We start from the raw sequence: 24,055 nt of genomic DNA, 5'->3' as shown, positions 1-24,055 counted from the left end.
TATTGCTGCCGTCACCCACTCCGAAGTCAGATGCTCCTTTTTCCTTTCTTTTTTTCTTCTGCTCCAGTTTTCGCCTTTGCGAGAGAGTTCTCTGTTGGGGAAATGAAAAACAATAATAAGAAAAAAAAAAGCATATTAACAACAAAAAAAAAAGAAATATAGCTTGAATAATAAAAACTCAGAACTATAGTAAACTTTTACCAGTAATCCATCAAGAAATCAAATCACTCCTCTAATAAAATTCTATATATATATATATATTTACGTATATATCAGTCTATATGTACACGCATATGAAAAACGCGTGATTGTAATGATAAAAATAACAAATAATAATATGGGGGAAAGTGAGCAACTGTAGCATCTAAGGCAAACACGACATGTCAATTGTGTTTTTCTTTTTATTCGTGTTGTTAACCTCCCTCGGGTGTAATCACCGAGATAACTCTATGATACGGTGGTGTAGTGCCTCTGCCTGTTCATTCTGCCCGCGAAGCACTGAAAGCACATCAAATCCACCTGTTTGATGTGTATATGAAGCAGCAACATCTCGTCCTCGTTCTTGTTGCAGTGGTTGTGGTACTATTGTTGAAGATGATGGCAGTACTGTGTCACGTTCTAGGAGTGCTTGTACAAGCTTTCGCCGTACAGCATCCGCCTTTGAACGGTCTGCCCGTGCCTGTTTCTTCACATCCTTCAACTCCTGCCGCTGGGCGCGTAGACGACGTTCGGCAGCCTCTTCCACATCTCGCACACGCGCGTCTGCGGCATCTGCAAGTCGCCGCGCCTCCTGCAGTTCATCTTCGCAGAAACGCAGTTGCAAGCGTAGTCGCTCCGCCGCATCGTGTGCGGCCTCATGTTCACGCTGTGCTGATTGCAACTGCTCCACCTGACGGCGTGCTGCGGCTAACTGCGCCGTCTCGTGTTCGCGTTGTGCCATAATCCATGCGTGTTGCTGCGTATGTGTATCGAGTTTGGCGCGTAATTGTTCACCCGCCGCTGCCTCTCGTTGTGTCGCCTCTCGCTGCGCTTGTGCTTCCCGCTGAGCAGCCTGCAACTGTTGTAGTGTTGCCTGCAGCTGTGCGGCCTGCGCTTGTGCCTCTGTGCGTGCGTCTGTGAGTTGTGCCTGCAGAGCTGCGGCTGCGACCCGTTCTGCTGCCCGTACGGCTGCGACGCGTTCGTTTGCCTGCCGTTCTGCCTCTGCGAGTTGTGATCGCGCCTCCCGCAGTTCTGCCGAGATGCCGTCGATTTCTGTTGTGAGTGCCCGACTGCGACTAGTTGCCTCCGCGGCGGCCTTCGCGGCTGCGGCCCGCAGTTCCGCCACTTCCGCTGCGTGGGCCTCCGCCATTTGTGCGCGCTGCGACTCCGCGTCTCTTCGCTGCGATTCCGCCGCGGCGAGTTGAGCGGCCGCCTGCCGAGCCTCCAACGCGGCCCGCTCCCGCGCGACGGCGGCGTCGTTCTGCAGCTCCGACGATCGCCGGACGAGAGACCGCATTTGCGTCACTTCCGACTCCAGCGCCCGGCTGCGCTGCTCGAGCTCCACCAGCCGCGCCTGCTGCTCGCGGAGGGCGTTGTGGGCCACCAGCAGCTGCTGCCCGCCCCGCTCGCGCTCCTCCAGCAGCTGGCCGCTCAGCTCCGCACAGCGGGCCTCCAGCTCACACACCTGCCGCCGCAGCCGCTGGGTGAGCCCCGCGTCCTCACACACCCCCACGCGCTGCAGGAGGTCCTTGTTCTGCTCGCGCAGCTGCTCCAGCTCCTGCTCGTGCTCCAGCATCTTGTCGGCGACCGCACGGCGGGCATTCTCCAGTCGACCCTTTAAGTGCTCCACCGTCACATTAGAGGCGAGGTAACGCTCCTTGTACGTGTTGGCCTCCTCAAGGTCTTTCTTCAGCTCACGCATCGTCTCTTGTAGTTTCTCCTCATTCCCACGCAATGACTCTAGCTGCTTCCGTAGTCGCTCATTCGTTTCCTTCTCGCTATGAAGCTCTTGTACAACGACATTATATTTGCCATTCAGGCTGGCGAAGTTCTCCTGAAACTCCGCACAGGCAGCGAGAAGATCTGCATGAGATGTCATTCTCACCTAAACACAGCTCTAAATATAAAGACGTAAAACAAGAGAAAGGTGTTAAGTAAATAAGCAGATAGATTAGAAAAAAAAATGAAGGAAAAGGTAAAAAATTAAAAAAAAAAACTCATTAAACCGACTAGTACTCCAAATTCGACTATCCTCCAAGCTACGGAGAAGTAATAAGTAGCCACACAGAAGAGGCAGATATGCGGAGAATGTAAAAAATGCACGCGCATTCACATTATTTAACAAGAACACTGCGTCATTATTGGTTTCTCTCTCTCTCTTTCTCTCTACCCCCTTCTTTCTTTCTTTCTTTTTCTTCGAAGAGACCACCCGTACAGATAGATAGACACCGAAAAGAAAAAACAAAGGATACTCACCATGTCTGCGTAAAACGAGGCAAGAAAAAAAAAAAAAAAAACATGGTTTGTCTATTATTATCTTTTTTTTTTCTATGTTTTCTTTTTTTTTCTTTTCGTCTATCACTTTCTCTCCATCCCTCACTCATATATATTGTATGTGTGTTTGTGTAGAGTCTTCTGTTCCTTTTTCTGCTTCTGAGACTTTCACATGCATAGGTGTCTCCTTTGAATTGAAACAAAGACTCTCCACTTAGGATGCCGCCGCAATGGTTATCCGGGCCAGCATGGATGCAAGTTGTAGAGGTGTTCCAACACCTTCGGCAATTCGCATCGTCGTTTCACCAATGATCCGCAGTACAGCTAATTGCTGCTGCTCATTACGAAACAACTTTGGATTCTGTCCTACCCTAAAGAATGTAGAGATAACATCAGATGCTGCGTAACCTCGACCTAGCAACCTCTGCAGCTCCTTGTGTGCTTCCGCCAAGTTCTTGTTCTGCAGACAACTACTCATAATACTCTCTACAAGCAAAGGGTGTGGTTGATCACAGACTTTAAAGACATTCTCCGCATTCACTACACCGTAACCAGAACATGTCGCTTGTAGCGCATTTACAGCCGCACGAAGATCACCATCTGCTAAGTATAAAAGTGCTTCAAGTCCATCATCCGTGTATGTAACATTTTCTTGTTGAATAATAAACGTTAAACGCTTTAAAATGTCTGCATGAGAAAGTTTCTTAAAGCGGACTACAGCACATCTTGATTGAATAGGTTCAATAATTTTATGACTGTTATTGCAGGCAAAGGCAAATCGTGTAGTACTAGAGTGAAGCTCCATAGTACGACGTAAAGCCTGTTGGGCTGCTGGTGTCATACTGTCCGCCTCATCAAGAATAACAATCTTGTGAAGATTTATCTTCTGTTGGTTAGAATCGCTTACCTTCTGTGGAAGTGTCTTTTTAGTCTGTGCAAAGAGTTTAATTTTTTCTCTTACAACATCAAGACCACGGTCATCACTGGCGTTAAGTTCAAGTACCGCTTCTTTTAATGCCGCATTTCCACCTGTCTGATCACTTAGCAGACTTCGGGCAAGACAGAGCATGCTAGTGGTCTTACCTGTACCTGGTGGACCACAGAGAAGAAGATTTGGTAAATTCCCCTCACGAGCAATGACTTGCAGTCGCGCTACGGCGTCCACGTTGCCGACGATGTCTGATATCGACTGAGGACGGTACTTCTCCACCCATGGTACCACTTGTTGCTGTGGTCGTGACATTTCCGAGTGCAAACACAGAAAAACCGATGCGAAGAATAAGAAAAATAAAATAAATAAATAAAAACAATCACAATCACAATAACCACGACTTTTCTTTTGCCTTTCTTTTTTGTTGGGATTGTTGTTGTTATTATTATTTTTTTTCTTTCGTTTTCCTCTATTCGCTTAACTCTATTATTTTTTCTTCTTTCTTTCCTTTTTTACTGTGAGGGAAAATCCAGTAAGCAGTTGTGTCTGTAGAGATCGTTATCCTCCTTGTTTGGTCAACCTCTTTTCTTTTCCTTCCCGTATTATCGAGTCCTCTCTTACACTCTTTGTAGTGCTGCTCACCAACAATGTAGTAACCGCCAGCACTAAGAACATCATTTGAGAAATGTGGAATAGGCAAGTGAAGAGAAAAAAAAAAGGAAGAAAAAAGGTAATACCGTGCTGAGAGTAACAAACCAATAGGAAACACACACACAAACACAAACAGAAGAGAGACAGAAACAATAAACACAACATATATGTAAAAAAGATAAAACAGAACGAGGGGGGAATGGAAAAGAATAAGAAAAAAATAAATATATATATAGCACAGAGAATACCCCCTCCACACCCACCTGACTGTACTCTCTATACTTGTAAAAATAACGCTACTCTTGATCCAATAGCGGCACCAATAACAGAGCTCTCACCGCACGTTGGGGTCGGTACAATGCTGGCGTCTGCCACGTGCACACCGTCCACACCCCGCACCCGCAACGCACCGTCCACAACTTCTCCAATGGCACAAGTTCCAAAAAGATTACCGCTACTTTCTGCATACTCTCCAAGAAACGCGGCGGTGTCGAGTTTTGTCTGCAAACCGCGCGGTGGATGCCGCACATACACCCCGAGTGATGCGAAAGGTGATGTTGGGATGCCGTGAAGATCATGATGGTGCATGGACATCGCCGCCGTGCAGAGTGAACCGACCCAACGCACACCCTCATCCATACATTGCACATCGTGCTGATTGGAGAGCATACCACTTGTAATACGAAGGGAATTATGATTTTTGTTTTTCCCTTTTTTTTCTTTTTCTTTTTCAGATGCCGATATATCCATAACTTCTCCACGACTTTTTGGGTAGTGGTGTGCTATACGTACAGCAAAGCCATCAAATGGAATATAACCGCACCAACGCACATTAGGAGTTGGGAAAAAAGTTAAGGATAAATCAGGTGATTGTAATGTCGGAGTTGAGCGCACAAACGCTCCACCCTCTACAAATGATGCAAATATACCAGAACGTTCCTCTCCATATTCTTGCCACTGGCGCAGAAGATATTTAGCATTGCGCCCACTTATAGATTTGCTGTGAAGATTGGTATTTTGTTTGATGCCAAATACGATAGTTGCACAACAGGACTGAATGAGGTTTTTTCCAACATTGGGAAGTTCAGCAACTTTCCCCTCAGCCCCAACCCCACTGCGTTGTAGCAATGCTGGTGAATCTAAAGAACCTAAACAAATAACAACTCGGGGTGCAGAAAGAATTTCTACTTCACGTCCTTTATGAAGAATCTCAACGCCTCTAACTTGTTGACTATCAAAAACAAGTCGATGAGCTGTTACACCTGACATAATCGTTAAATTGGGAAATAAGTGTCTATCCACCTCTAAAAGTGCATCAAAGATATCAACGCGTACCCCTCTTTTGATATGTGACTGGAAAGCTGAAAATCCATCCGCCACTCCATGATTAAAGTCTACGGTCTCTGGTATTCCAAGTGCTTCACAGGCCTCAAACCATCGGATATTTAACTCCGAATTAATATTCGACCGTGGAGCGTCTGAAACGGCGAGGGGACCATTATCGCCGTGAAACTCTGAGCCACCACGTGAGTTCCGCTCTAGTTTCTTAAAGAAAGGTAATAATTTTTCAAAGGACCATGCGGGATCATTCCACGCCTCATAGTCTGCGGCGGTACCACGAAGATATCTCATATCATTACACCAACTGCTACCACCTAGTCCACATCCCCGCACATAAGTGAGTTGTCTACCACCTAAACTGCTTTCTGGGACCCCAGAGTATGTACGAATAAACTCTCGCGTGCTGCGCAGTGATGGAATCATGGGCGTTAACAACGGCACACGCATCGCTAAAGGCGGAGGCCGTCGAGTGCCCTTCTCAACAAGACACACCGACGCGTTTGGGTACTTTAGTGCTATGGAACGAGCAGCTGCGCAACCCGCTGTGCCTGCTCCAAGGATGAGAACATCAAAGATCCCCTTCGCCGACATCTGTGTACACCCTTTCAACCCCTTGCAGGGTCATCATTAGAGTGATAGAAAAAGAGAAAAAAAAAAAAGAAAGGGGAGTGAAAAGAAAGCAAAATAAAATAAATATAGCAGAGACTCTACTCAACCGCCACCTCATCTCCCTTCAGAAAGAATAAGCTTCTTCCATCGACTATTCTTTGATCATAACTTTCGTTATACTATTTGTTTTTTTGTTCTTTTTCGGATACTTCTCCTCATGTTTGTTTTTCTTTTTTTTTTTTTACTTTCCTTCCAATATATACTTCTCTCGTTATCTCCCTCTCCCACTTTTTCTTTTTTTCGTCCGCAATCAGTGTTTCCTCCATCATCTCATGTGGTTTCACTTTGTCGTAACCTCCGCCTGCTCCTCTTGAAGCCTTTCCTTTGAACGTTCAATATCTGCAGGAAGAATAGGAAGTGTCGATGAAGTGGCATAACTCTCACTTTCACGCAGTCCACGATGCACGTCGCAGAAGTGAGAGGCGAGTCGTTTTCGTGCCACCCGCACTTCTTCCATATCCACTTCTAATAACTTAATCTGCAGTTGTGTGCCACGCTCAAATCGCTTTACAAACTCTTCCGGCGGTGGCGGCATTCCCGGCTGCTGCGGGATTTCTTGTTTGCGGAGATCCTCCACCTGTTGGGCGGTGTAACGGTTCACATCATCAAGGCAATCTACACAATCTAACTTTGTTAATGCCTTCTTGTGGCTCTTCTGTGCAGTGACAACACCAATACCAAGTGCACGAATGGCCTGACGTGCTGCCACTGTGGCAACCACGCAAGTGAGAAGACTGACGGCAATACTACCAACAGGATGTCGCCGCATCCATGCCCATCGTCCTCTACCTATGGAGAGTCCTGCAAATCCACTGGCAACTCCCACACCAAGTGTGAAATTCATTGTCATGAAATCATATCGCCAACGTCCTCCCTCCTTCGCCCGCACAGCAGCAGAAAGATATGAGTAGCGAAGCATACCATGACTTGTTGCGATCCGCCCAGCGGCATTTTCATCAACAAGCACATAGCCACCATGCACATCAAGGGGTACAGACTTTCCAAAGTAGGTACTCATGTTAGGCACATTCCAGTAGACATATCGATTGGGGTTGAGGCCGGCAAGTCGCAGACATTGCTCGCCTAGTGTTCGGTAGCCAGGCGAGGCATCCTCGTGGTAAAGTGATATGTGTGTAGCAAGCTGGTGGAATTGTGCCTTACTAAGGAGGTATAGGCCATCCATTACTACTCTGCTGGCGTATACCCTTTTAGTAGTATTTTTTTTTTTTAAATACAGAGTTAATAACAAAGCAAAGGGGGGAAAAAAAAGAATACAAAAAAAATAATAAAATATTATATACATATATTACAAAGAAAAGGAAAGAAAGAAAGAGGAGAGAGAGAGAGAAAAAAAAAGCACGTCTGTGAGGTCACGTGGATGTGTAAAGATATACGTGAATCCGTGTGGATATAGAGATGATAAGAGCCTCTCAAAGGTGACAAGAGACGAAAATAAAAAGAATCAACGACAGCAACAACAATAACAACAACAACAAGGCCACACCATGTCTCCTCCATTTCATAGGAGATATATATATATATATATGGGAACTATTTTTTTGATTTCTCTTGAGATACTTCTGTATCCAGAAATGCCTTGTGTGCATCCAAAAGAATTTGAATGTCCTCTATTAAGCCACAAACACGAGAAGCGCTTGAGGCCCCAACAAAAAGCATGGCCAATAGTACAATACCAGAAATTGTTGGTTGTGCAACAGCTCCCAACACCGCTCGTATCACCGAAACAAACAATATATTTTGTGGAAGATCACTTGTCGCCTGCAGAAGTAATACAGCACAGGAGGATAAAAGGATTGAGAGCAGCAGCGCCATCACTAGAGCACCTACCGCTAGTCTAAAGAATCCACCACGCACAATAATGGCTGCACCTGCAAATGTAATGAGTGCTACAACTAGCAGAACGAAGGACGATAGTAAAACATCCAGCATTTTTCTCTAAAGATTAATATATTTCTAACCACAAAGCACTAAGAGTGGTATTTAAAAATAAAAAGAGAATAGATCATTTTTTTTAAATTATGGAGAGAAAAAAGGGGTCAAAACGATAAACGAAAAAAATAAATCAGATATACACTTGTGTATGTATGTGAATTTGCACATAATTGTTAATATCACAGTGAATGAGACACTTACATGTCCCAAACACGTGCCTTCTCTTTATCTCTCTCTCTCCCTCTTGACAATTCATATTTTTTTTTAACTTATGTCAACATTTTCAGCCGTTATTTTTTCACTTTGCTTTTTTTTTCTCTCTTTTTTTTTTCTTTTTATTTATTCCTATCATTTACTTCCTGATGAATAATAAAAAAAATTGCTTAACTTAATCTCTTTCTTTTTCATTGATATCACCCAACACACTTTACTACACAGAAACAGGAGGGAAGGGGCGTTACATCCTTCACAACATGACCGTAATATGAAAGAGGGAGTGAGTGAGTGAATGTAGAGAATCGCCTTCTTGCCCCACCCCACTCTGCTTCTGTGAAATAAAATCATGAAAAACAAAAACAAGAAAAAAAAAGAGAACAATATCAACCACAAACAACAACGAAACAAAAAAAGATGAACCCAAAAAAAAAACATTTATCGTCCCATGTACAGACGCAAATGTAGATATGTCCTCATCTCTTTAGTAGCGGTAGTGTTCTGCCTTGAATGGGCCGTCAACAGGGCAGTTGATGTATTCTGCCTGTTTTGCCGTGAGCTTTGTGAGCTTCGCGCCGAGTTTGCTGAGGTGGAGGGCGGCGACCTTCTCGTCCAGTTTCTTTGGCAGGAAGTACACCTGCGCCTTCTCTCCACGCGGGTACTTTCCGCTGTCGCGCTGTGTCCAGAGTTCAATCTGCGCAAGCACCTGATTGCAGAAGGAGTTGGACATCACGAAGGATGGGTGTCCACTGGCGCAGCCGAGATTGACAAGACGGCCCTCCGCGAGAAGAATGATGTGGCGGCCATTGTGCATGGTGTAGCGATCCACTTGTGGTTTGATCTCCACACACTCCTTGGCGTTTGCCTTCAGCCACGAGACTTGAATCTCCGTGTCGAAGTGGCCAATGTTGCACACAATAGCATCATCCCGCATGCGGGGGAAGTGCTCAGATGTGATGATATCATCATTGCCAGTGGTCGTGACGAAGATGTGGGCATCCGCCACAACATCCTCCACGAGCACCACTTGATATCCCTCCATCGCGGCCTGCAGGGCGTTGATGGGATCCACCTCCGTGACCACAACGCGGGCACCAAAGGCACGCAGGGCAGCGGAACAGCCTTTACCCACATCACCATAGCCGCACACACAGGCCGTCTTGCCAGCAATCATCACATCAGTGGCGCGTTTAATACCGTCCACAAGAGACTCGCGGCAGCCGTAGAGGTTGTCGAACTTGCTCTTCGTCACACTGTCGTTCACGTTAATAGCGGGAATGGGAAGTTTACCGCGCTGAAGACGCTTGTACAGATTCTTCACACCTGTTGTCGTCTCCTCAGAGATACCGTAGATCTTGTTAACGAGCTCTGGACGCTGGTCAATGATGTAGTTTGTCAAATCACCACCGTCATCGAGAATCATATTGGGGCATCCATCACCACTGAAACCCTTCACTGTCTGCTCAATACACCACTGGTACTCCTCATCGGTCTCACCCTTCCATGCAAACACGGGAATTCCCCTCTTTGCAATAGCGGCAGCAGCATTATCTTGTGTGGAGAAGATATTGCATGAGCTCCAACGCACCTCTGCGCCGAGCTCCACGAGTGTCTCAATGAGCACCGCCGTCTGCACAGTCATATGCAGACAACCAGCAATCTTGGCGCCCTTCAGGGGCTTTGTGGGTCCATACTCACGGCGGAGTTCCATGAGACCTGGCATCTCATTCTCTGCAATATCAATGGCCTTGCGTCCCCATTCAGCAAGGCTGATGTCGCGTACCTTGTAGTCAGTCATAGTTTAATTGAACTGTGTTTTTTTTTTCTCTCTTGTTTTCTTTTTTCACGAGGTATAAGCAGATAATAAAAGTAAAAGAAAAGAAACAAATACAATTTACAATAACTAGTAGATTGTTGCATCAATCAATGATAAGAAATAATAATAGAAAAAAAAACCATAAAGAAAAAAAAAAAATAGAGGGAATTAACGTGAAAGACTCAAACACTCACATTTTATACGTTCATAGACAAGAATAAAATGCATGTACCAATTTATATATAGACATAAGAATTGGAAACACATGCATAAACTCAAATACAGAAGAAGAGGCAGGCGCATATGTGTGTTATTTTTCTTTGAAACGCACGTATTCTGCTTCTGCATCTGATCCTGCAAACTCATCCTGCATTCCACTCCTCAACATTTCTGCGTAATCGACTACAAGATTCACACAGTTCATAAACGAATCTTCTGGTTGTGCCCGAAATGACAATGCATCATGTGATACTGAAGAAAGACGAAGAACAAAAGAAACATTTTGTGTGATGTGAAGAGAACTGGATGTCTTCTTCTCTTCATCATTATCATTATTACAATCACCATCACTCATTTCGCAAGCTGTTTGAATGAAATCATTCGGTGCTGTACGCTCAACAAGGCCAAAGAGTTTCTGATCCCCAAACCACACTTCCACATAAGGACCATTATTATTCTTGAAGATTGGCTCCTTACTCGCCTCTATAAACTCACTAGCAATACGATGGGCCTCATCGTCCTCAGCCACGATGCCAAGGGCGGCAAACATGTTTTTCTTTTCTTTTTTTTTTGCCTCTATAGCCAACCCTTATAGGTATATCTTTTGTTGTTTCCGCCTCGTGGGAAAAAAAAGGAATTACAAGAAAACAAAAAAAAAGAAAAAAAAGAATAAGAATGAGGATGAAGTAATACCATTATTAATATTATTTTTTGATAGCGGTGGTCAAAGGAAGAAGGTCAGTAAAAATACAAGAAAAAAAGAATTAAAAATAAAATAAAACAGTGAAAATATAACACTCAACAATAATGTGCATTAAAAAAAAAAAAAAGAACCACTGGTCTGCGCTGATGGTAATCACCGTAACATATATATATATATACCAAATAACAGCTGCAAAAGTCACCAAGCAACTAAGAAGAAATAATAAAAATAAAGCACAATTTTAAAAAAAAAATACAAATACAAAATAACGCTATGCATATCGACCCTCCAACCATTCCTCTGTTGGTTTGCTAAGCTCTTCTTTTTCCTCTGGCGTTAGAAAATCCTCCTCTGACCCACGTTCTTCTGAGGGTATAAGTTGCTCTAGCATTCCTACATTCCACCGCACATACGCCACGTGCTCAAGAAAGTAAACCCATTCCGCCGCCCATCGCATCCAATCAAGTGTGATACCGTGATCTTGCATAACATCATACAACTCATTTTGCATATCAAGTTCAAGATGCCAGAGACAAGGACCATCATAATAAAGATTATGTCGTACCCATATCGCATCATCTGTTGTGGATAATAAATAATCATTAGAATCTCCCTTGTAAGCACGAACGTTACGCATATGCATACCACCTTCGTTAGCTGCCATTGAAAAATGCACAATAACACCATTTCGTTCCACCATCACCTCTACTGGAAACCAATCTACAAAGTACAACAAGTCATTAATCTTTGGCGGGTTCGCCATCTCAATTGGACTATACGCTACTACTCGGCCAATACGCATCTTCTCATCCGCTGCTCGCGTAAAGACGGCAATGTTGCCAGCTTCATCGTGCCGCACGGACCATCCATCTATTGGCGGTGGTGGCTTTGTGGTCGCTTCCCGCCGCATCTCATCTGCGAGATCTTTGTAGAGTGGGCGGAAGAGTTTGTAGGCGCCTGGGCCGTACTTCTCCTCCATTGATCGCGCCCACACGGTGGCCTCATCCTCCTCCACCTCCACACCCGTCGAGAGTGTGCGGTGTGCTAAACCCGCAAACAGAGATGCGGCTGTCGTCTTGAGCAGCGCATGATGTTGTTGTTGTTGTTGCCGCACCAGGAATGCAGCTCCTCTCCGCCACATTACACAAAACCTCTGGAAAGGTAAAAAGAAAAAAAGAAATCAATTAGTTAATCAATAATAATAATAATTAAAGGTATATTATGTTATACACCATTCTCAAACATATAAAAAATACAGCCACACACACACACACAGAAAGATATATAGATTTCATAATCATGTAAAAAAAAAACTTTAGTGTCGCTTATAAAACTTAAGCCTCTCTGCAGGGTCAATTTCAGATGGATTCTGGTGTCCAAATGGGTTTTGCACCAGGAGACATATCATAATTCTCATCAAAGCGGTGGAGTTTCACGAGACCGTCAAAAGCTCCACTAGCAAACCCACGACCATCAGGGAAGAATGCCACAGAGTTAATGGTACCAAAATGGCAACGTACCTGACCGAGTTGCTTCTCATGCACCTTGTGATAGAACTTCACTTCAAAGGTTGTCTGACCACCCTGTGTTGTCACATCTTGGGCATCCATACCTCCTCCTAGAATGATATGATCACCGCATGGTGAAATAGAAGCATCGTTCACTGGCACATCACTTGTGTATGTCTGAATGAGCGACATGTCACGGGAATCTAGCAGACGGGCTGTCTTGTCCTTAGAGGCTGTAATAAGAGTGTAGTAATTGGGGTCAAAACTGATGCGGTTGATCGTATCCTCATGGGGCTGCTGCGTACGAACTGTGCGCATAGTTTCCACATCAAGAATGGCCACAGATCCGTCTGACATGGAGTAGTAAATCGTGTCATTTGTCGGTCCCCAAACAGCAAAAGTGATATCGTCACATTCTGAAATAAACTCTGCACATGGGTTAAAACTTGTTTTAACAGGCTTTACCAAGTAATCATCCTTTGGAACGGCAAAGGGTAAGTTGTAAAGCTGCACTGCCGCCTTCTCACCCATTTTTCGTGAAGTACTGACCAAGAATTTACTGTCATCATGCGCAAAAGCCACAGACTTGGCAGGACTCTTAAGCATAATATTCGCCAGTTCCTCTCCACTTTCCACACACCAAAGTTTGGCCTTAAAGTCCATACCACCCGTTACAAGAAGTGTGGAGTAATTGTTCACATCACATGCAGAGATAGCACTGTGACCATTGTACACACCAAGACGTTCGCCTGTCTTTGTATACCATACACTCACATTGGGTTCTTTTGCCGTGGAAAAGAGCAAGTCACCCTCGCGGTTAAACTTGATCATAGTCACGGGCTTCATGTGCCCGTGAAGAGCTACGCCTTGGATGTTCATCTTTCTTTCACTCGGTTATCGATTTTTCTTCTCTTCTTTTACTTTGTTGTTTTTGTTTGTTTGTTTGTTTTTCTTTCTTTTTCTCCTGCGTATTCCTTTCTCCTTTTTCTCGTTATTTCGTTTACTTAGTGGTTTCTTGCGTGGTTTGCCTGCTCCCACCTCTGTAGTAGAAAGAACACAAGGGTAAAGAAAAAAAAAAAAAAAAACACCATGATGAACAGAGAAACAATTATAAAAATAAAAAATAATTTTACTATTTTCTTTTTTTTCCCCAAACCCTCCTTTTTTTTTCTTTGCTTCATGTAGGAAATAGGAAAAGTACAAGGACTCCATATATATATATATATAGAGAGAGAGAGAGAGAGAGAGAAAGAGAGAGTACAACCATATCATCTGGAGTACTCTTCAATCACCACCACCACTACTACTACTACTTACGTTTCGTAGTATAAAAAAAGATGTGTTTTACCAGCCGAGACCATTCAGACGGTCCTTTACTTCCCGCAGGTAATCCTGCACGGGTTTACTGGAACCGGCTTCAGTAGATGAAGAAGAAACTTTTCCAGTTGCAGCACTCCCTTTCGCCGTTGGCCGATCCATCTGATCGTGAATGCGCTTCATTCCGGTATAAATCAACTGTGCAAGTTGCTCAGTAATGGCACCCTCAGGATCTCGTAATTTCTGCTGCTCTGCAGAAAGTCCCTCACGCAGTTCACCGCGAAGTCGTTCCTGTTCTCGCCGCTGCTCTGCAAGCACTTCGTGAATACGCTGAGCCAAATCTTCTTTAAGATAGTTCAACTGTTCACGTGTAGCCTGATAATTACGCTCCACCATCTCCGTCACTGCGTTTTCGTGGGACTCCACTCGCACAACAAGGGATTCAAGAAATTTCTCTTCCTTCTCTCTCCACTCTGCCAGTTCAAACTCTCCCGTGCCGAGGGGCTCGGCCATCATCTTCTCAAAATTACCACTCCCATTAATACTAATAGAAGGACTCGCCACACGATCCGCGCCAACTTCGCTAGACATTGCTACTGATGTGTCCACTGCAGCGGTGTCTCGATTTCCCCACGTAGTAGACAATGGAGGAGGTGGCGATGATGATGTACCTTGTCGTTGTTGTTGTTGATCTTGTTGTTGCTGTGAAGAAGAAGAAGGTGGTGGTTGTGTAACGCCAAGGGAAGCGAGTGGTAACGGGACGAAGAGCGGAACACCGCACCACTGTTGTCCATTAACTGGTGAACAAAAGATTTGAGGGAAAAAAGGCATCCCACCTTGTAATTGTTGCAAATGTAGCTCTTGTTGCTGTTGTGGTAGTGGTTGTTGTTGTGGTAGTGGTTGCTGCTGATAATGGTTATGATGATATTGATGTGGTTGTTTTTGTTGTTGTGGTTGATTATAAAATGGAGGACGTTCAAGAGAGCCTTGACCCTCATTGCGGCTACTCTGGTGATCCAAGGTCTCTGGAGAAACACTAAAATTACTACGGTGTGCTGAACCACTCTCTCTCCCTGGTGAGGGTTGATTATCCGAATGACCCAATGGGAGAAAACTAACTTCCATGTGATCACTGTTAATCTCTAATGCACCGGCAGGACTTGCCCTAAACGACTTGGAGTTCCCACCTTCTTCAGCTTGTGGTACACTTTGAGATGCTTCTGGGGATACAGTTACTTGTTTTGTTGTTCCTGTTGCCGCAACTATGCTTGATGAAGATCCAGTCTTGCTTTGAAGTGGCAGTTTTCGTCGTCTTTGTGGTACTACCTTGGCAGTTTTAAATTCACCAGCTCTACCACTACCAGCATTAGTCGCAGTTGAAACTGTAATAGTAGTGAGATGGGTAGATGCACCAGCAGTAGTATTCGTGTTATCAGGTCGTTGTCCTTTAATGCGAGTAAATAGGAGTTGTTGTTCACACGTTTGCAGACATGTGAATCCTTCACCAACTGCATATGCCACATGAGAGTCTATTAAATTCTTTGATAAATCAAACGTCTCAACAGCACTACCCTGCAGCGCTCCATCCTGCAAGAACTCTGTTAGTCCTGCTGTTGTCACTACATTACGACTCATATCCACTACACGAAGTGAAACATCGTGGGTAATAGCAAGTGCAATCCGCTTAAGTGTCGCATCGCCCAAACGATTACCAGAGAGATCCAGTGCTTCCAACGCTCTGGACGAGGCATTCACACCAACACTTCCAACACCCGTATTACCGCCATCTCGCAGAGAGGCACGCCACACGGCACTCTGCTCTCTGCTGCGACTAAGTAAAATAAGTGAATGAATACCACGGGCACTACGGTCTGTGAGATCACATTCAGAGAATTGCGCCTCCTTCAATGCGCGGAAGGAACACGGCACTGTTGTCAGTCGCGTGAAAAGAGCATCGTTCAGCGAAGAACGGTTAAGTTTCAACACCCGCAGTACATCACAATGCGGCAACTGTTCAAACAGTCGTCCAGTGGTCTCCGGCATCTCCCGCAGCGGCAACCCACATAACTCTACACGAACTAAACACCGCACACTCGCCGCACACGCCGCACGCACACCGTCCAGCAAACTACGCAATACCGCACGATTCTGCGGAGAAACAATAATGTCTTCCGGTCGACGACGCGCCAACAATACCTCGTACGACATCATTCGCCTCGACTGTTTCGGTGGGTGGTGTCCGCCCTTGTTCACACCATAACGTAACACTAATGCCTGCAGTTGAGCACCACGCACACCACCGGTGTGTTGCTGCGCACTTCGCTGCAGGGCAAGAGCAAAGAGACGCACAGCCGCCACTGGTGCGAAATCCAAATCCGTCACAACTTCTCCTGCACCGGCGTGTTCGATAAAGCCGTAGTAAGGCTCAACCCGTCGCTGTGAACAGAGCGCCAAGTATTCGTGAACAACTGTAAGCATGACACCCAACACCACTACTTTATTTTCTAACTAAAAAATCTATATTACTTATGTGTTTGAACGTCTGTAAAAAAAAAAAACACCTGCTTATTTTTCTCTATTGCACGGAGCTTTTGCCTGTGCTGAACATATATGAAAGAAAGTGAAAGAAACAAACGAGTGGGTGAGCAAGTGAAGGAGTGAGTGGGCAAGAAACACACAAAACAGCATCATCATCATCAAAGAAGGGAAACCACCAATGGGAGGGTAGGATGGGGGAGAGCACTATCGATCTCGTGGCCTTTCCATCACGCGCAAAGATGAGGTTCTTTACCCATGTTCCTTTGTGGGCCACTTCAGCAGTGAAGTACATCTCGCGAGCCTTTAACATCACGATGGACGATGGCAAATGACTGTCCCCGTGTCCGATGGCGCCGTTACTTCCTTTACTATTTAATGAGAGAGTTATGTATCGTATCTATTTTGTTTTCCATGTTCTAACATGTGTCGGTCCTTAATGTTGAGAGACTGTGTGTGTGAAAAACAAAGTGGAACAGAGTGAATGTTATGGCGTTCAAGAGAGTGATTATACTTTAAAAAGTTTAAATAACATACATTAGGGCAAATGATAACGTTCCGTAACAATTTACTGTGTAGAGTTTGTGTGCAGTAGGTATTGTTATGACTAACAAGATCAAGAAGGGTGCGCAATGGCCAAGTAAATACGAAGAAAAACACAACAAACATACGAAATCGTGTACTCGTAACAGATATCAGAATTTAATTGTGTACTATTGTTTACACATACGCAGAATTTCTTTTCCTTTTTTTTTCTTTTCTACTTTTTTCTTGAGGGCCCTGAAATTCTGGTCCTCATGTTTCTTTTTTTCTCTTTCTTTACAACATCTCTTTCCTTGAGTCATTTCACTTGTATATCTCTCCCTCTCTTTCACTTCTTTCTCATTCAACTACGAATATATTACTGTCCCCACCATACCACATATCCCGTTTTCTTCCCTACATTTTTTTTGCTTATTTATACAGCAATGTTGCACATGGAGGAGTGCACTTCCCAGGGAATTATAAATATAGCAAAGATTCGCAGAGAGGAGTTTAAGAGAAGAGCTTGTGGGTTATGAAGTTTATGCGAAAGAGAGAGAGAGAGAGAGAGAGAGAGAGAGAAAGAAGGAAAGAAAAGAAAGAAAGATAAGAAAAAGAAAACGGAATTATGAAGATTCCGTGAATTTATGATTGAAGTTCAGCCTCGAGTGCCCGCAGAGCCTCTTCATCATCGTCCACTTCTTCCTCCTTCTCTTTCTCTTTCTTCTGAGGTAAAGCGTTAGTTGGTACGGTCGGCATGCTGGGCAGTGCGACAGTCTCATGCACTTCTGTTTCCTCCAATTCTGCCATAAGTTCACCCATGAGATCATCCTCATCAAGCACTTGGTTGTCGAGTGGTTGCCGAAGTGCCTCTGCGACTGCGTTGGCTTTATCCATTTCTTCCAGTAGTTCTTCCATATTCTCCTCTACACGATCGGCGTTCATTCTCTTATTGCTCTGTTTGAGCTCCTCCTTAGCGCGTTGTTGTGCTTCCAACACCTCATTGTTCATATTCTGATTCTGTAGAGTGAACTTCAGCGTTTCGAGATTCTGCTTCTGTGCGCCAATGTTCATCAGCTGTTCTTCATACAACTTTTTACGCTTCATGCACTGCAGTGCCGCCTGTGTATTCTTCTTTGCGTGGTACTGCTTTGCCCGCTCGAGCTCTGCCTCCATCTTCTTCTCCAACACGGCCTCCCGCTTCTCCAGCAACTCAACGGCGGAGTCCAGTTTCTCTAGACTGTGCGAAACAGAACCGGCGCCGCCGGGCCGCCCACTCTCGCGCGGCTTCGCCTGTTTATCGCCCCTCCCAAAGAGGCGGCTAAACATGTGCGTCGTCGGTGTTTATGTACGTATGTATATAATATGGGATGGAAGGTAGATGATAGAAGGAGAAAAAGAGAAAGAGGGAGAGGCAGATAGATGGCGCGTGTATAATAAATATATAACTATTTATATATTTATCTTTGTGTATTGCTATCGATGTGGAGTGTGATTTCCGTTCCCTTCCTTTCTCCGGGGAGGTATGCAAAAGAAAAAAAAGAAAAAAAAAGAGAAAAATACAAGGGGGATAGGAAAGAAAGAAAGAAAGAAAGAAAGAAAAGAACAACACTTGTTAACAATATTGATGTAGCAATAATAATAATAATAACAACAAAACTATTAGAAGCAAGAGAGAAAAGATTCACAAGAAGTGTGCACTCATAGCACCAAACTTTACTCCTTTTTTTTTTTTCTTGATTGCACTCCTCTCTTACTTTCCCTTTTTTCGTTAATTACTTCCTTCACTACCTTATTTTATGCCGTTCCAATGCCACAAAACAAGGAACGCAATGTAAAACGCGAACAAACATAATAATAATAAAAAAAACAGAATAATAAAAATAAAAATGTGCGTACAATGGCCCCCCTCCTCTCCTCTCTCACGCAGCGAGCTGTGCTGAAAACTCCGCCTCCACACTCGCCCACTCCCGCGGCAGCAGCGGATGGCACAATGCCACCACCACCTCCGTCACCTTCGACTCGGGAATACGCACCTGCCGGGCAGAGTCGCGCTCCCGCAGCGTAACACAGCCATCACCCTCCAAATCACACGTAATGCAGAAGGGAATGCCGAGTTCATCCACGCGAGCGTACTTCTTTCCAATGGACGCACCGCTATCATCCGTGCGGGTTGAGACTCCACTCAGGAGTAACTGTGAACGAATTGTCTCTGCTGTGCGCATTAACTCGGGCTTCATGAGGAGTGGGAATACTGCCACCTTCTGTGGGGCAATTAATGGTCGTAGACTGAATACCGCACGTTTTTCGTTTTTAGCGCTATCATCACGGCGAACCCAGTAGCTCTGCTCTAGCAATGCGTACAGGATACGCCCAACACCAAAGGAAGGTTCAATAACACTCGGAACATAATTGCGACCTGTTACCTTTACGTCCTTGTAATCAAACTGTACCATTGCTGATGTAATTTTCGCTTCAAAACCACTTGATGTTGTGATCGTTGCTTCACCTGATTCTGTTAGTTTTCCATTAAGTTCAACACAAGCTGTTTCTGGAGCCGTGTTTAAGTACTCCATCACTTCACCAGCATTCTTTCCAAATGCTTTACCAATAGCTCCCTTTTGCAGTTTACGCTGCAATTGACGTTCAATGCGTGGTTCCGCAAACTCTTCACGTGTACCAAGTTCCTTTTTAGAAGCGTTACTGTGTTGTGTGAGATCGTATGCAGATCGATCAGCGATGCCAACGCACTCCACCCATCCGTATGATGTAAGTAATTCTGCATCCCAGCAATCCTGGGCATAGTGTGCCATCTCATCCCGCTGATGTTGGCGGAAACGAACATAACGCACTCCGACGGCATCAAGGAAAAGTGCTGTACGAGCCATAAAGTAACCGAGAGTTTCATTATCAACAATCTTTTTCTCAACAGCCTCACCAATCGTTAGACGAACAGGTTCAGCATTCGCTTCTTGCAGTTCACGAGACCATGCCCAGAATTCCACATCTTTAACCTTGTCAAATTTTTCGTGATTCTTTTCATTCGGATTAACAAAGTGTTCAATTTCTGCCAAAGTAAATTCTCGAACACGAATAAGACTTGCACGAGGTGCGATTTCATTTCGAAAGGCAGTTCCAATACAAGCACCAGCAAAAGGCATACGTTGTGCGTTACCAGAGTCTAGCAAACGCTTAAAATTCAAAATAATACCCTGTGCAAGTTCTGGTCGCATATACCCCACACGGTCTCCCTCAGGACCTATATTCGTAGAAAACATCAGATTAAATGGAAATGGGTCACTGAATGGATTTCCCTTTGGTGACTTCAGTTGATAACGTTCTATTGTTGCCTTTATTTCATCTGGTGTCATACCTGCAGCTCTGTGAAGAAGTGTCTGCATCTCCTGCACCATTGTTGCTGAAAGTGTTTTGTCCTGCAGTTGTTTCTCGCCATATTCCTCGAGGAACTTATCTGCACGAATACACTCACCTGTTACGGTATCCCGCACCATCACATCATTAAAGCGTACAACGTGACCAGAGGCTTTAAACACCTCTGCTGGTGTTAAACACGTTGTGTCCACTTCGCACATACTCTCCTCTAGCACAAAGTGCTGGCGCCAGTATGTAAGCAGATTGGCCTTCATCGCACAGAGTGGTGGGCCCATATCGTACAAACCCGCTGAGCCGCCGTAGGGATCGAAGGCGAGGCCAAAGAAGAAACGGCGGCGGCAGGTGTCCTCGAACTCACCCCGCACAAGCTGCTCAAGCTTTGAGGGAAGTGCCGTGGTCATTGCTCGTCTGGATATGAACTTCGTTCTGGCTGAAACACTAGTAGTAGCAGCTTACTCCAGTTGTAAAAAAAAGAAAGAGAAAAAAGAAAAGAGTTTTTTTTTTTTTTTTAATATATATTATTATTATTATTATTATTATTATTATTCATTCGCTCCTTATTACGTCATGCGTAATTGTGAGGTGTCAGAAGTAATCAGAATATCAAAACAGCAAGAAGAAAAAAAAAAAAAGATGGATACGACGGAATATAACAACAATGGAGATCTGAATGTGATACCAAAAACTTTAAGCATAATCAAAAGAAATACCTCTATCACCAATAAAAAGAAGAAATTTGTAGAATTTTAAGGTGCTTATCCCCAAGGTCCCACTCATTTTATTTTTTTTTTTTATTTTTTTTCAGATTCTTTTTTTTTTATACAATCAGAATTGAAATTGGATCGTATACAGAGACCTAACACACACTCACACACATATGCATATGTATATATATATATATATACTTATAACATAAGTACCCAAGCGCCATCGGGGTAAAAAGCAAGCAGTGGAGCCTGATCCCCCATAACATACCGCAGTGGGTGCTGTGTAAAGTCAACCATTGAGTTATTCACATTTTTTAGTGATGCATTAATCGATCCACTATCCAATAATAACGCTGAACGCTGATCTGGTCCACGTCGTACTCTACAAAGTGAAAGGACGCACTCTGTCTCCATCGTCCCATCTTGTTTCTTGCAGAGTCTCGTGCATTCTCCTGATGCATCGGCTACAAAAAATGAGTCTCCATCATTTTCAGGAATAATAGTATTAGTAGTAGAATTAGTATTAGTAGTGTTAGTACTAGAATCAGTTGTGTGTACACGGTTAATAAGCAAAGGTGGTGAAGGTAATATGCCAATCGGTTCTCTGTCATTAATGCCAACAAGCGTACCATTCGCCAGACCTGCTGTTACAATCCGATGATGGAGTTGCAGAGAGCATACAACGTCGTCCAATGTCACTAACAACTTTGTGCTAAACTCCGGTCCCTGATAACATGCCACACTTGCCCCATGTGCAACCACCAGTATAGTACGACTACTGCGTGTACTACTAATGGCAATGGGTGGGGCTTTAAGAAAAGATGGAAAGGGTGCCACACCTCTTGCCTCAATATAGTGTACCACCTGCATTGTCACTCTGCCAGAGCGTGTATCACCTGTGGGTTGCAGTACTACAACAGAAGTACAACGACCAACAGCAAAGAGAAATGTCTCGGCAACAGAATTACCGTTGGAGCTCCATCGCACCTCAACAAATTCAAGTTCCCGTTTCAGTAAGGTTGCGCCACACACCTCTGCAGCGACGGTAGGAGTACCACTCCAATCTGTATTAGCAACATCTGCCGTAGCAGCAGCAGCAGTAACAGTACGTGGCAAAACAGAAGAAACCAAGTATCGCCCTCGAATAAAAGTACAGAATCCTAATGTATTATTTTCTGTACGGTGTAATGGAATAGGCAACCAATCCATGGAAACTACTGTATGTTTTCCTACATGCACGCTGTACATGCGTTTCGGCAAGACATCGCCTTTGTATAAAGAATTCCGGGAAACAAAAGGATCTTTCGAGGAAGAAGAAGAAGAAGTAGTAATAACCTCCTTTGATTCTGAGGAAAGAGGTAGATACCATATATCGAGACGTGTAAAGTAATCCTCTTCACATAGGACAGAAAACCAAAGACCAATCTCAGGCATTGTCGGTATGATGCGTACACAAATAACACTACTACAGGATGTGAGACCCACAAATCCTCTTGCCATTTGGCGGCATGTATTTGGACTGAGAGTAAATTCCTTAATATCATTAGGGTCAAAAACACAAAGTGGTTCACGAATTATTGAAGATGGACGTTCTGCTATGCATTTTGTTCCAGGTTGAATATGATGAAAGAAACGTGCCACTGCACCACTAGCCATACGTTCCCACTTTAACTGTTGTGCCTGAATCTCTTCAACTGTTACACAGTTCCCTGGAATACCTTCATTCTTTACATCATTCCCTTTTTTTCTCGATTCTAATGCTGCAGCTACTAAGGATGGATCTTGCGGTACAGGTGATGCGGTTACTGGTGTTCTGCTTAATGAAGTTACGGGTGTTGTTGTTGTCGTTGTCGTTGTCGTTGTTGTTAACACTGGAACTTCTAGTACTTTTTCTATAGTTTCTGATACCATTACTGCTGCTGGTGCTGCAGAAGTTGCTGGTGTTGCTCCTGGTGGTGTTACAGCATTACTTCCGTTATCTACCGCCGCGCTATCATCCAATCTTGGTCTCTTTATACCTAATACCCTCATCTCCTCATCTTCTTCTGTTTCTGCTCCTACTTCTACAACCCCTCTTCTTCTTGTTGTTGTTGTTGTTGTGGTGGTGGTGACGATGTGCCCTTCTTCTTCCTGTTTCTTTTCTTCTTCATTTTCATCTTCTTCTTGTTTGGTGCTGTTTGATCGACTGCATGTATTCCGTCGCCTTCCCACCTTTGGTGGCCGCCCGCGCGGTGCCCTTCGCTTTCCCGCCCTCCCCCCACTCCCCGCTGGCGGGGCGACCACGTCGACGGACTTTGCGAACCGCCGCGCGAGCACCTCCGGCCGGCGCTCCGCCTCCACCTCGTCCACGTCGACCTCGTGCCGCGGCGGCAGCGGGGCGGGCCCGACAAAACACAGCGGGTGCCGCGCGAAGTTCAGCCGCCGCCGCCGGTCGGCGCACACCACCGCCCCCGCCGCACTGCGGGCCGCCGCCAGCCGGCAGATGTTGCACACATCCACGCCGCCGTCGAACTCGCTGTGGAAGACGGCGAAGGTGATGATGCGGTCGCAGCCGTCGCACTGCACGTACTTCACATCCGCCCCAAGCGTGGGCCGACGCCCGGGGTAGTGGGCGTTGAGCGCCTCGTACTGTTCAAATATAGCGTGACCCGCCATCCCCAACCCACCGCTTGCCAACACGTCCACACACTTCACATGGATTTATAATATATGTATAATATGCATATATGTATGCAAAGCACAATAGAAGAAATAAAAAAAAAAAGGGAGGCAATATAAAGAGAAGGAAAAAAAAAAGAAAATGAAATTTAAAAAATAATAATAAACTGCAATCTACAGAATGGCGCCGGCATGAGAAAAAAAATATATAAACGAGTCATTACATTCTCTAGTCGCATGCAAAAGGATGGTGATAAGAATTGGGATTGAAAAGAAAAGAAAAACAAAAAAGAAACGCATAAAATAAAATAAAAAATCGATACATAAAAACATACGTACATGCATCCGATCGTGTGCATACGCATGTATAAATGTGTATAGATAAATATAAAAATAAATAAATAAATGTACTTGCACTCATACTTCGCCCCCTTTTTTTTTTTTTTT

The 24,055-nt window shown here is 44.5% G+C and overlaps 13 protein-coding genes across 13 annotated transcripts; all 13 read right to left on the bottom strand.

Annotated features, from left to right (window-relative positions):
• Positions 1-433: 433 nt before the first annotated feature.
• Positions 434-2,077, bottom strand: TM35_000064840 (uncharacterized protein; the record flags this gene model as incomplete). The annotated part of the gene is made up of 1 exon (XM_029023521.1): positions 434-2,077. The coding sequence occupies one exon, from the start codon at positions 2,075-2,077 to the stop codon at positions 434-436; it is 1,644 nt and encodes a 547-aa protein (XP_028885545.1).
• Positions 2,078-2,686: 609 nt separating this feature from the next.
• Positions 2,687-3,715, bottom strand: TM35_000064830 (replication factor C, subunit 4; the record flags this gene model as incomplete). Its single annotated transcript, XM_029023520.1, has 1 exon — positions 2,687-3,715. One exon carries the CDS (start codon positions 3,713-3,715, stop codon positions 2,687-2,689), a length of 1,029 nt encoding a protein of 342 aa, XP_028885544.1.
• A 615-nt stretch (positions 3,716-4,330) lies between these two features.
• TM35_000064820 (oxidoreductase) lies at positions 4,331-5,986 on the bottom strand (the record flags this gene model as incomplete). The annotated part of the gene is made up of 1 exon (XM_029023519.1): positions 4,331-5,986. One exon carries the CDS (start codon positions 5,984-5,986, stop codon positions 4,331-4,333), a length of 1,656 nt encoding a protein of 551 aa, XP_028885543.1.
• A 358-nt stretch (positions 5,987-6,344) lies between these two features.
• Positions 6,345-7,247, bottom strand: TM35_000064810 (uncharacterized protein; the record flags this gene model as incomplete). Its single annotated transcript, XM_029023518.1, has 1 exon — positions 6,345-7,247. The coding sequence occupies one exon, from the start codon at positions 7,245-7,247 to the stop codon at positions 6,345-6,347; it is 903 nt and encodes a 300-aa protein (XP_028885542.1).
• A 368-nt stretch (positions 7,248-7,615) lies between these two features.
• Positions 7,616-8,014, bottom strand: TM35_000064800 (uncharacterized protein; the record flags this gene model as incomplete). The annotated part of the gene is made up of 1 exon (XM_029023517.1): positions 7,616-8,014. One exon carries the CDS (start codon positions 8,012-8,014, stop codon positions 7,616-7,618), a length of 399 nt encoding a protein of 132 aa, XP_028885541.1.
• Positions 8,015-8,714: 700 nt separating this feature from the next.
• TM35_000064790 (S-adenosylhomocysteine hydrolase) lies at positions 8,715-10,028 on the bottom strand (the record flags this gene model as incomplete). The annotated part of the gene is made up of 1 exon (XM_029023516.1): positions 8,715-10,028. The coding sequence occupies one exon, from the start codon at positions 10,026-10,028 to the stop codon at positions 8,715-8,717; it is 1,314 nt and encodes a 437-aa protein (XP_028885540.1).
• A 328-nt stretch (positions 10,029-10,356) lies between these two features.
• Positions 10,357-10,815, bottom strand: TM35_000064780 (uncharacterized protein; the record flags this gene model as incomplete). Its single annotated transcript, XM_029023515.1, has 1 exon — positions 10,357-10,815. The coding sequence occupies one exon, from the start codon at positions 10,813-10,815 to the stop codon at positions 10,357-10,359; it is 459 nt and encodes a 152-aa protein (XP_028885539.1).
• A 424-nt stretch (positions 10,816-11,239) lies between these two features.
• TM35_000064770 (uncharacterized protein) lies at positions 11,240-12,109 on the bottom strand (the record flags this gene model as incomplete). The annotated part of the gene is made up of 1 exon (XM_029023514.1): positions 11,240-12,109. One exon carries the CDS (start codon positions 12,107-12,109, stop codon positions 11,240-11,242), a length of 870 nt encoding a protein of 289 aa, XP_028885538.1.
• Positions 12,110-12,326: 217 nt separating this feature from the next.
• On the bottom strand, positions 12,327-13,355 carry TM35_000064760 (eukaryotic translation initiation factor 3 subunit; the record flags this gene model as incomplete). Its single annotated transcript, XM_029023513.1, has 1 exon — positions 12,327-13,355. One exon carries the CDS (start codon positions 13,353-13,355, stop codon positions 12,327-12,329), a length of 1,029 nt encoding a protein of 342 aa, XP_028885537.1.
• A 465-nt stretch (positions 13,356-13,820) lies between these two features.
• TM35_000064750 (uncharacterized protein) lies at positions 13,821-16,271 on the bottom strand (the record flags this gene model as incomplete). The annotated part of the gene is made up of 1 exon (XM_029023512.1): positions 13,821-16,271. The coding sequence occupies one exon, from the start codon at positions 16,269-16,271 to the stop codon at positions 13,821-13,823; it is 2,451 nt and encodes an 816-aa protein (XP_028885536.1).
• Positions 16,272-17,495: 1,224 nt separating this feature from the next.
• On the bottom strand, positions 17,496-18,179 carry TM35_000064740 (uncharacterized protein; the record flags this gene model as incomplete). Its single annotated transcript, XM_029023511.1, has 1 exon — positions 17,496-18,179. One exon carries the CDS (start codon positions 18,177-18,179, stop codon positions 17,496-17,498), a length of 684 nt encoding a protein of 227 aa, XP_028885535.1.
• Positions 18,180-18,772: 593 nt separating this feature from the next.
• TM35_000064730 (putative glycyl-tRNA synthetase) lies at positions 18,773-20,644 on the bottom strand (the record flags this gene model as incomplete). Its single annotated transcript, XM_029023510.1, has 1 exon — positions 18,773-20,644. One exon carries the CDS (start codon positions 20,642-20,644, stop codon positions 18,773-18,775), a length of 1,872 nt encoding a protein of 623 aa, XP_028885534.1.
• Positions 20,645-21,148: 504 nt separating this feature from the next.
• TM35_000064720 (uncharacterized protein) lies at positions 21,149-23,605 on the bottom strand (the record flags this gene model as incomplete). Its single annotated transcript, XM_029023509.1, has 1 exon — positions 21,149-23,605. The coding sequence occupies one exon, from the start codon at positions 23,603-23,605 to the stop codon at positions 21,149-21,151; it is 2,457 nt and encodes an 818-aa protein (XP_028885533.1).
• Between the last annotated feature and the right edge of the window lie 450 nt (positions 23,606-24,055).

Source organism: Trypanosoma theileri, assembly GCF_002087225.1.
Source record: "Trypanosoma theileri isolate Edinburgh chromosome Unknown TM35_Tth_6_V1, whole genome shotgun sequence".
NCBI classification, from domain to species: Eukaryota; Euglenozoa; class Kinetoplastea; order Trypanosomatida; family Trypanosomatidae; genus Trypanosoma; species Trypanosoma theileri.
Note: the sequence above shows the minus strand (reverse complement) of the source record. Positions and strands in the feature narration are given on the sequence as shown.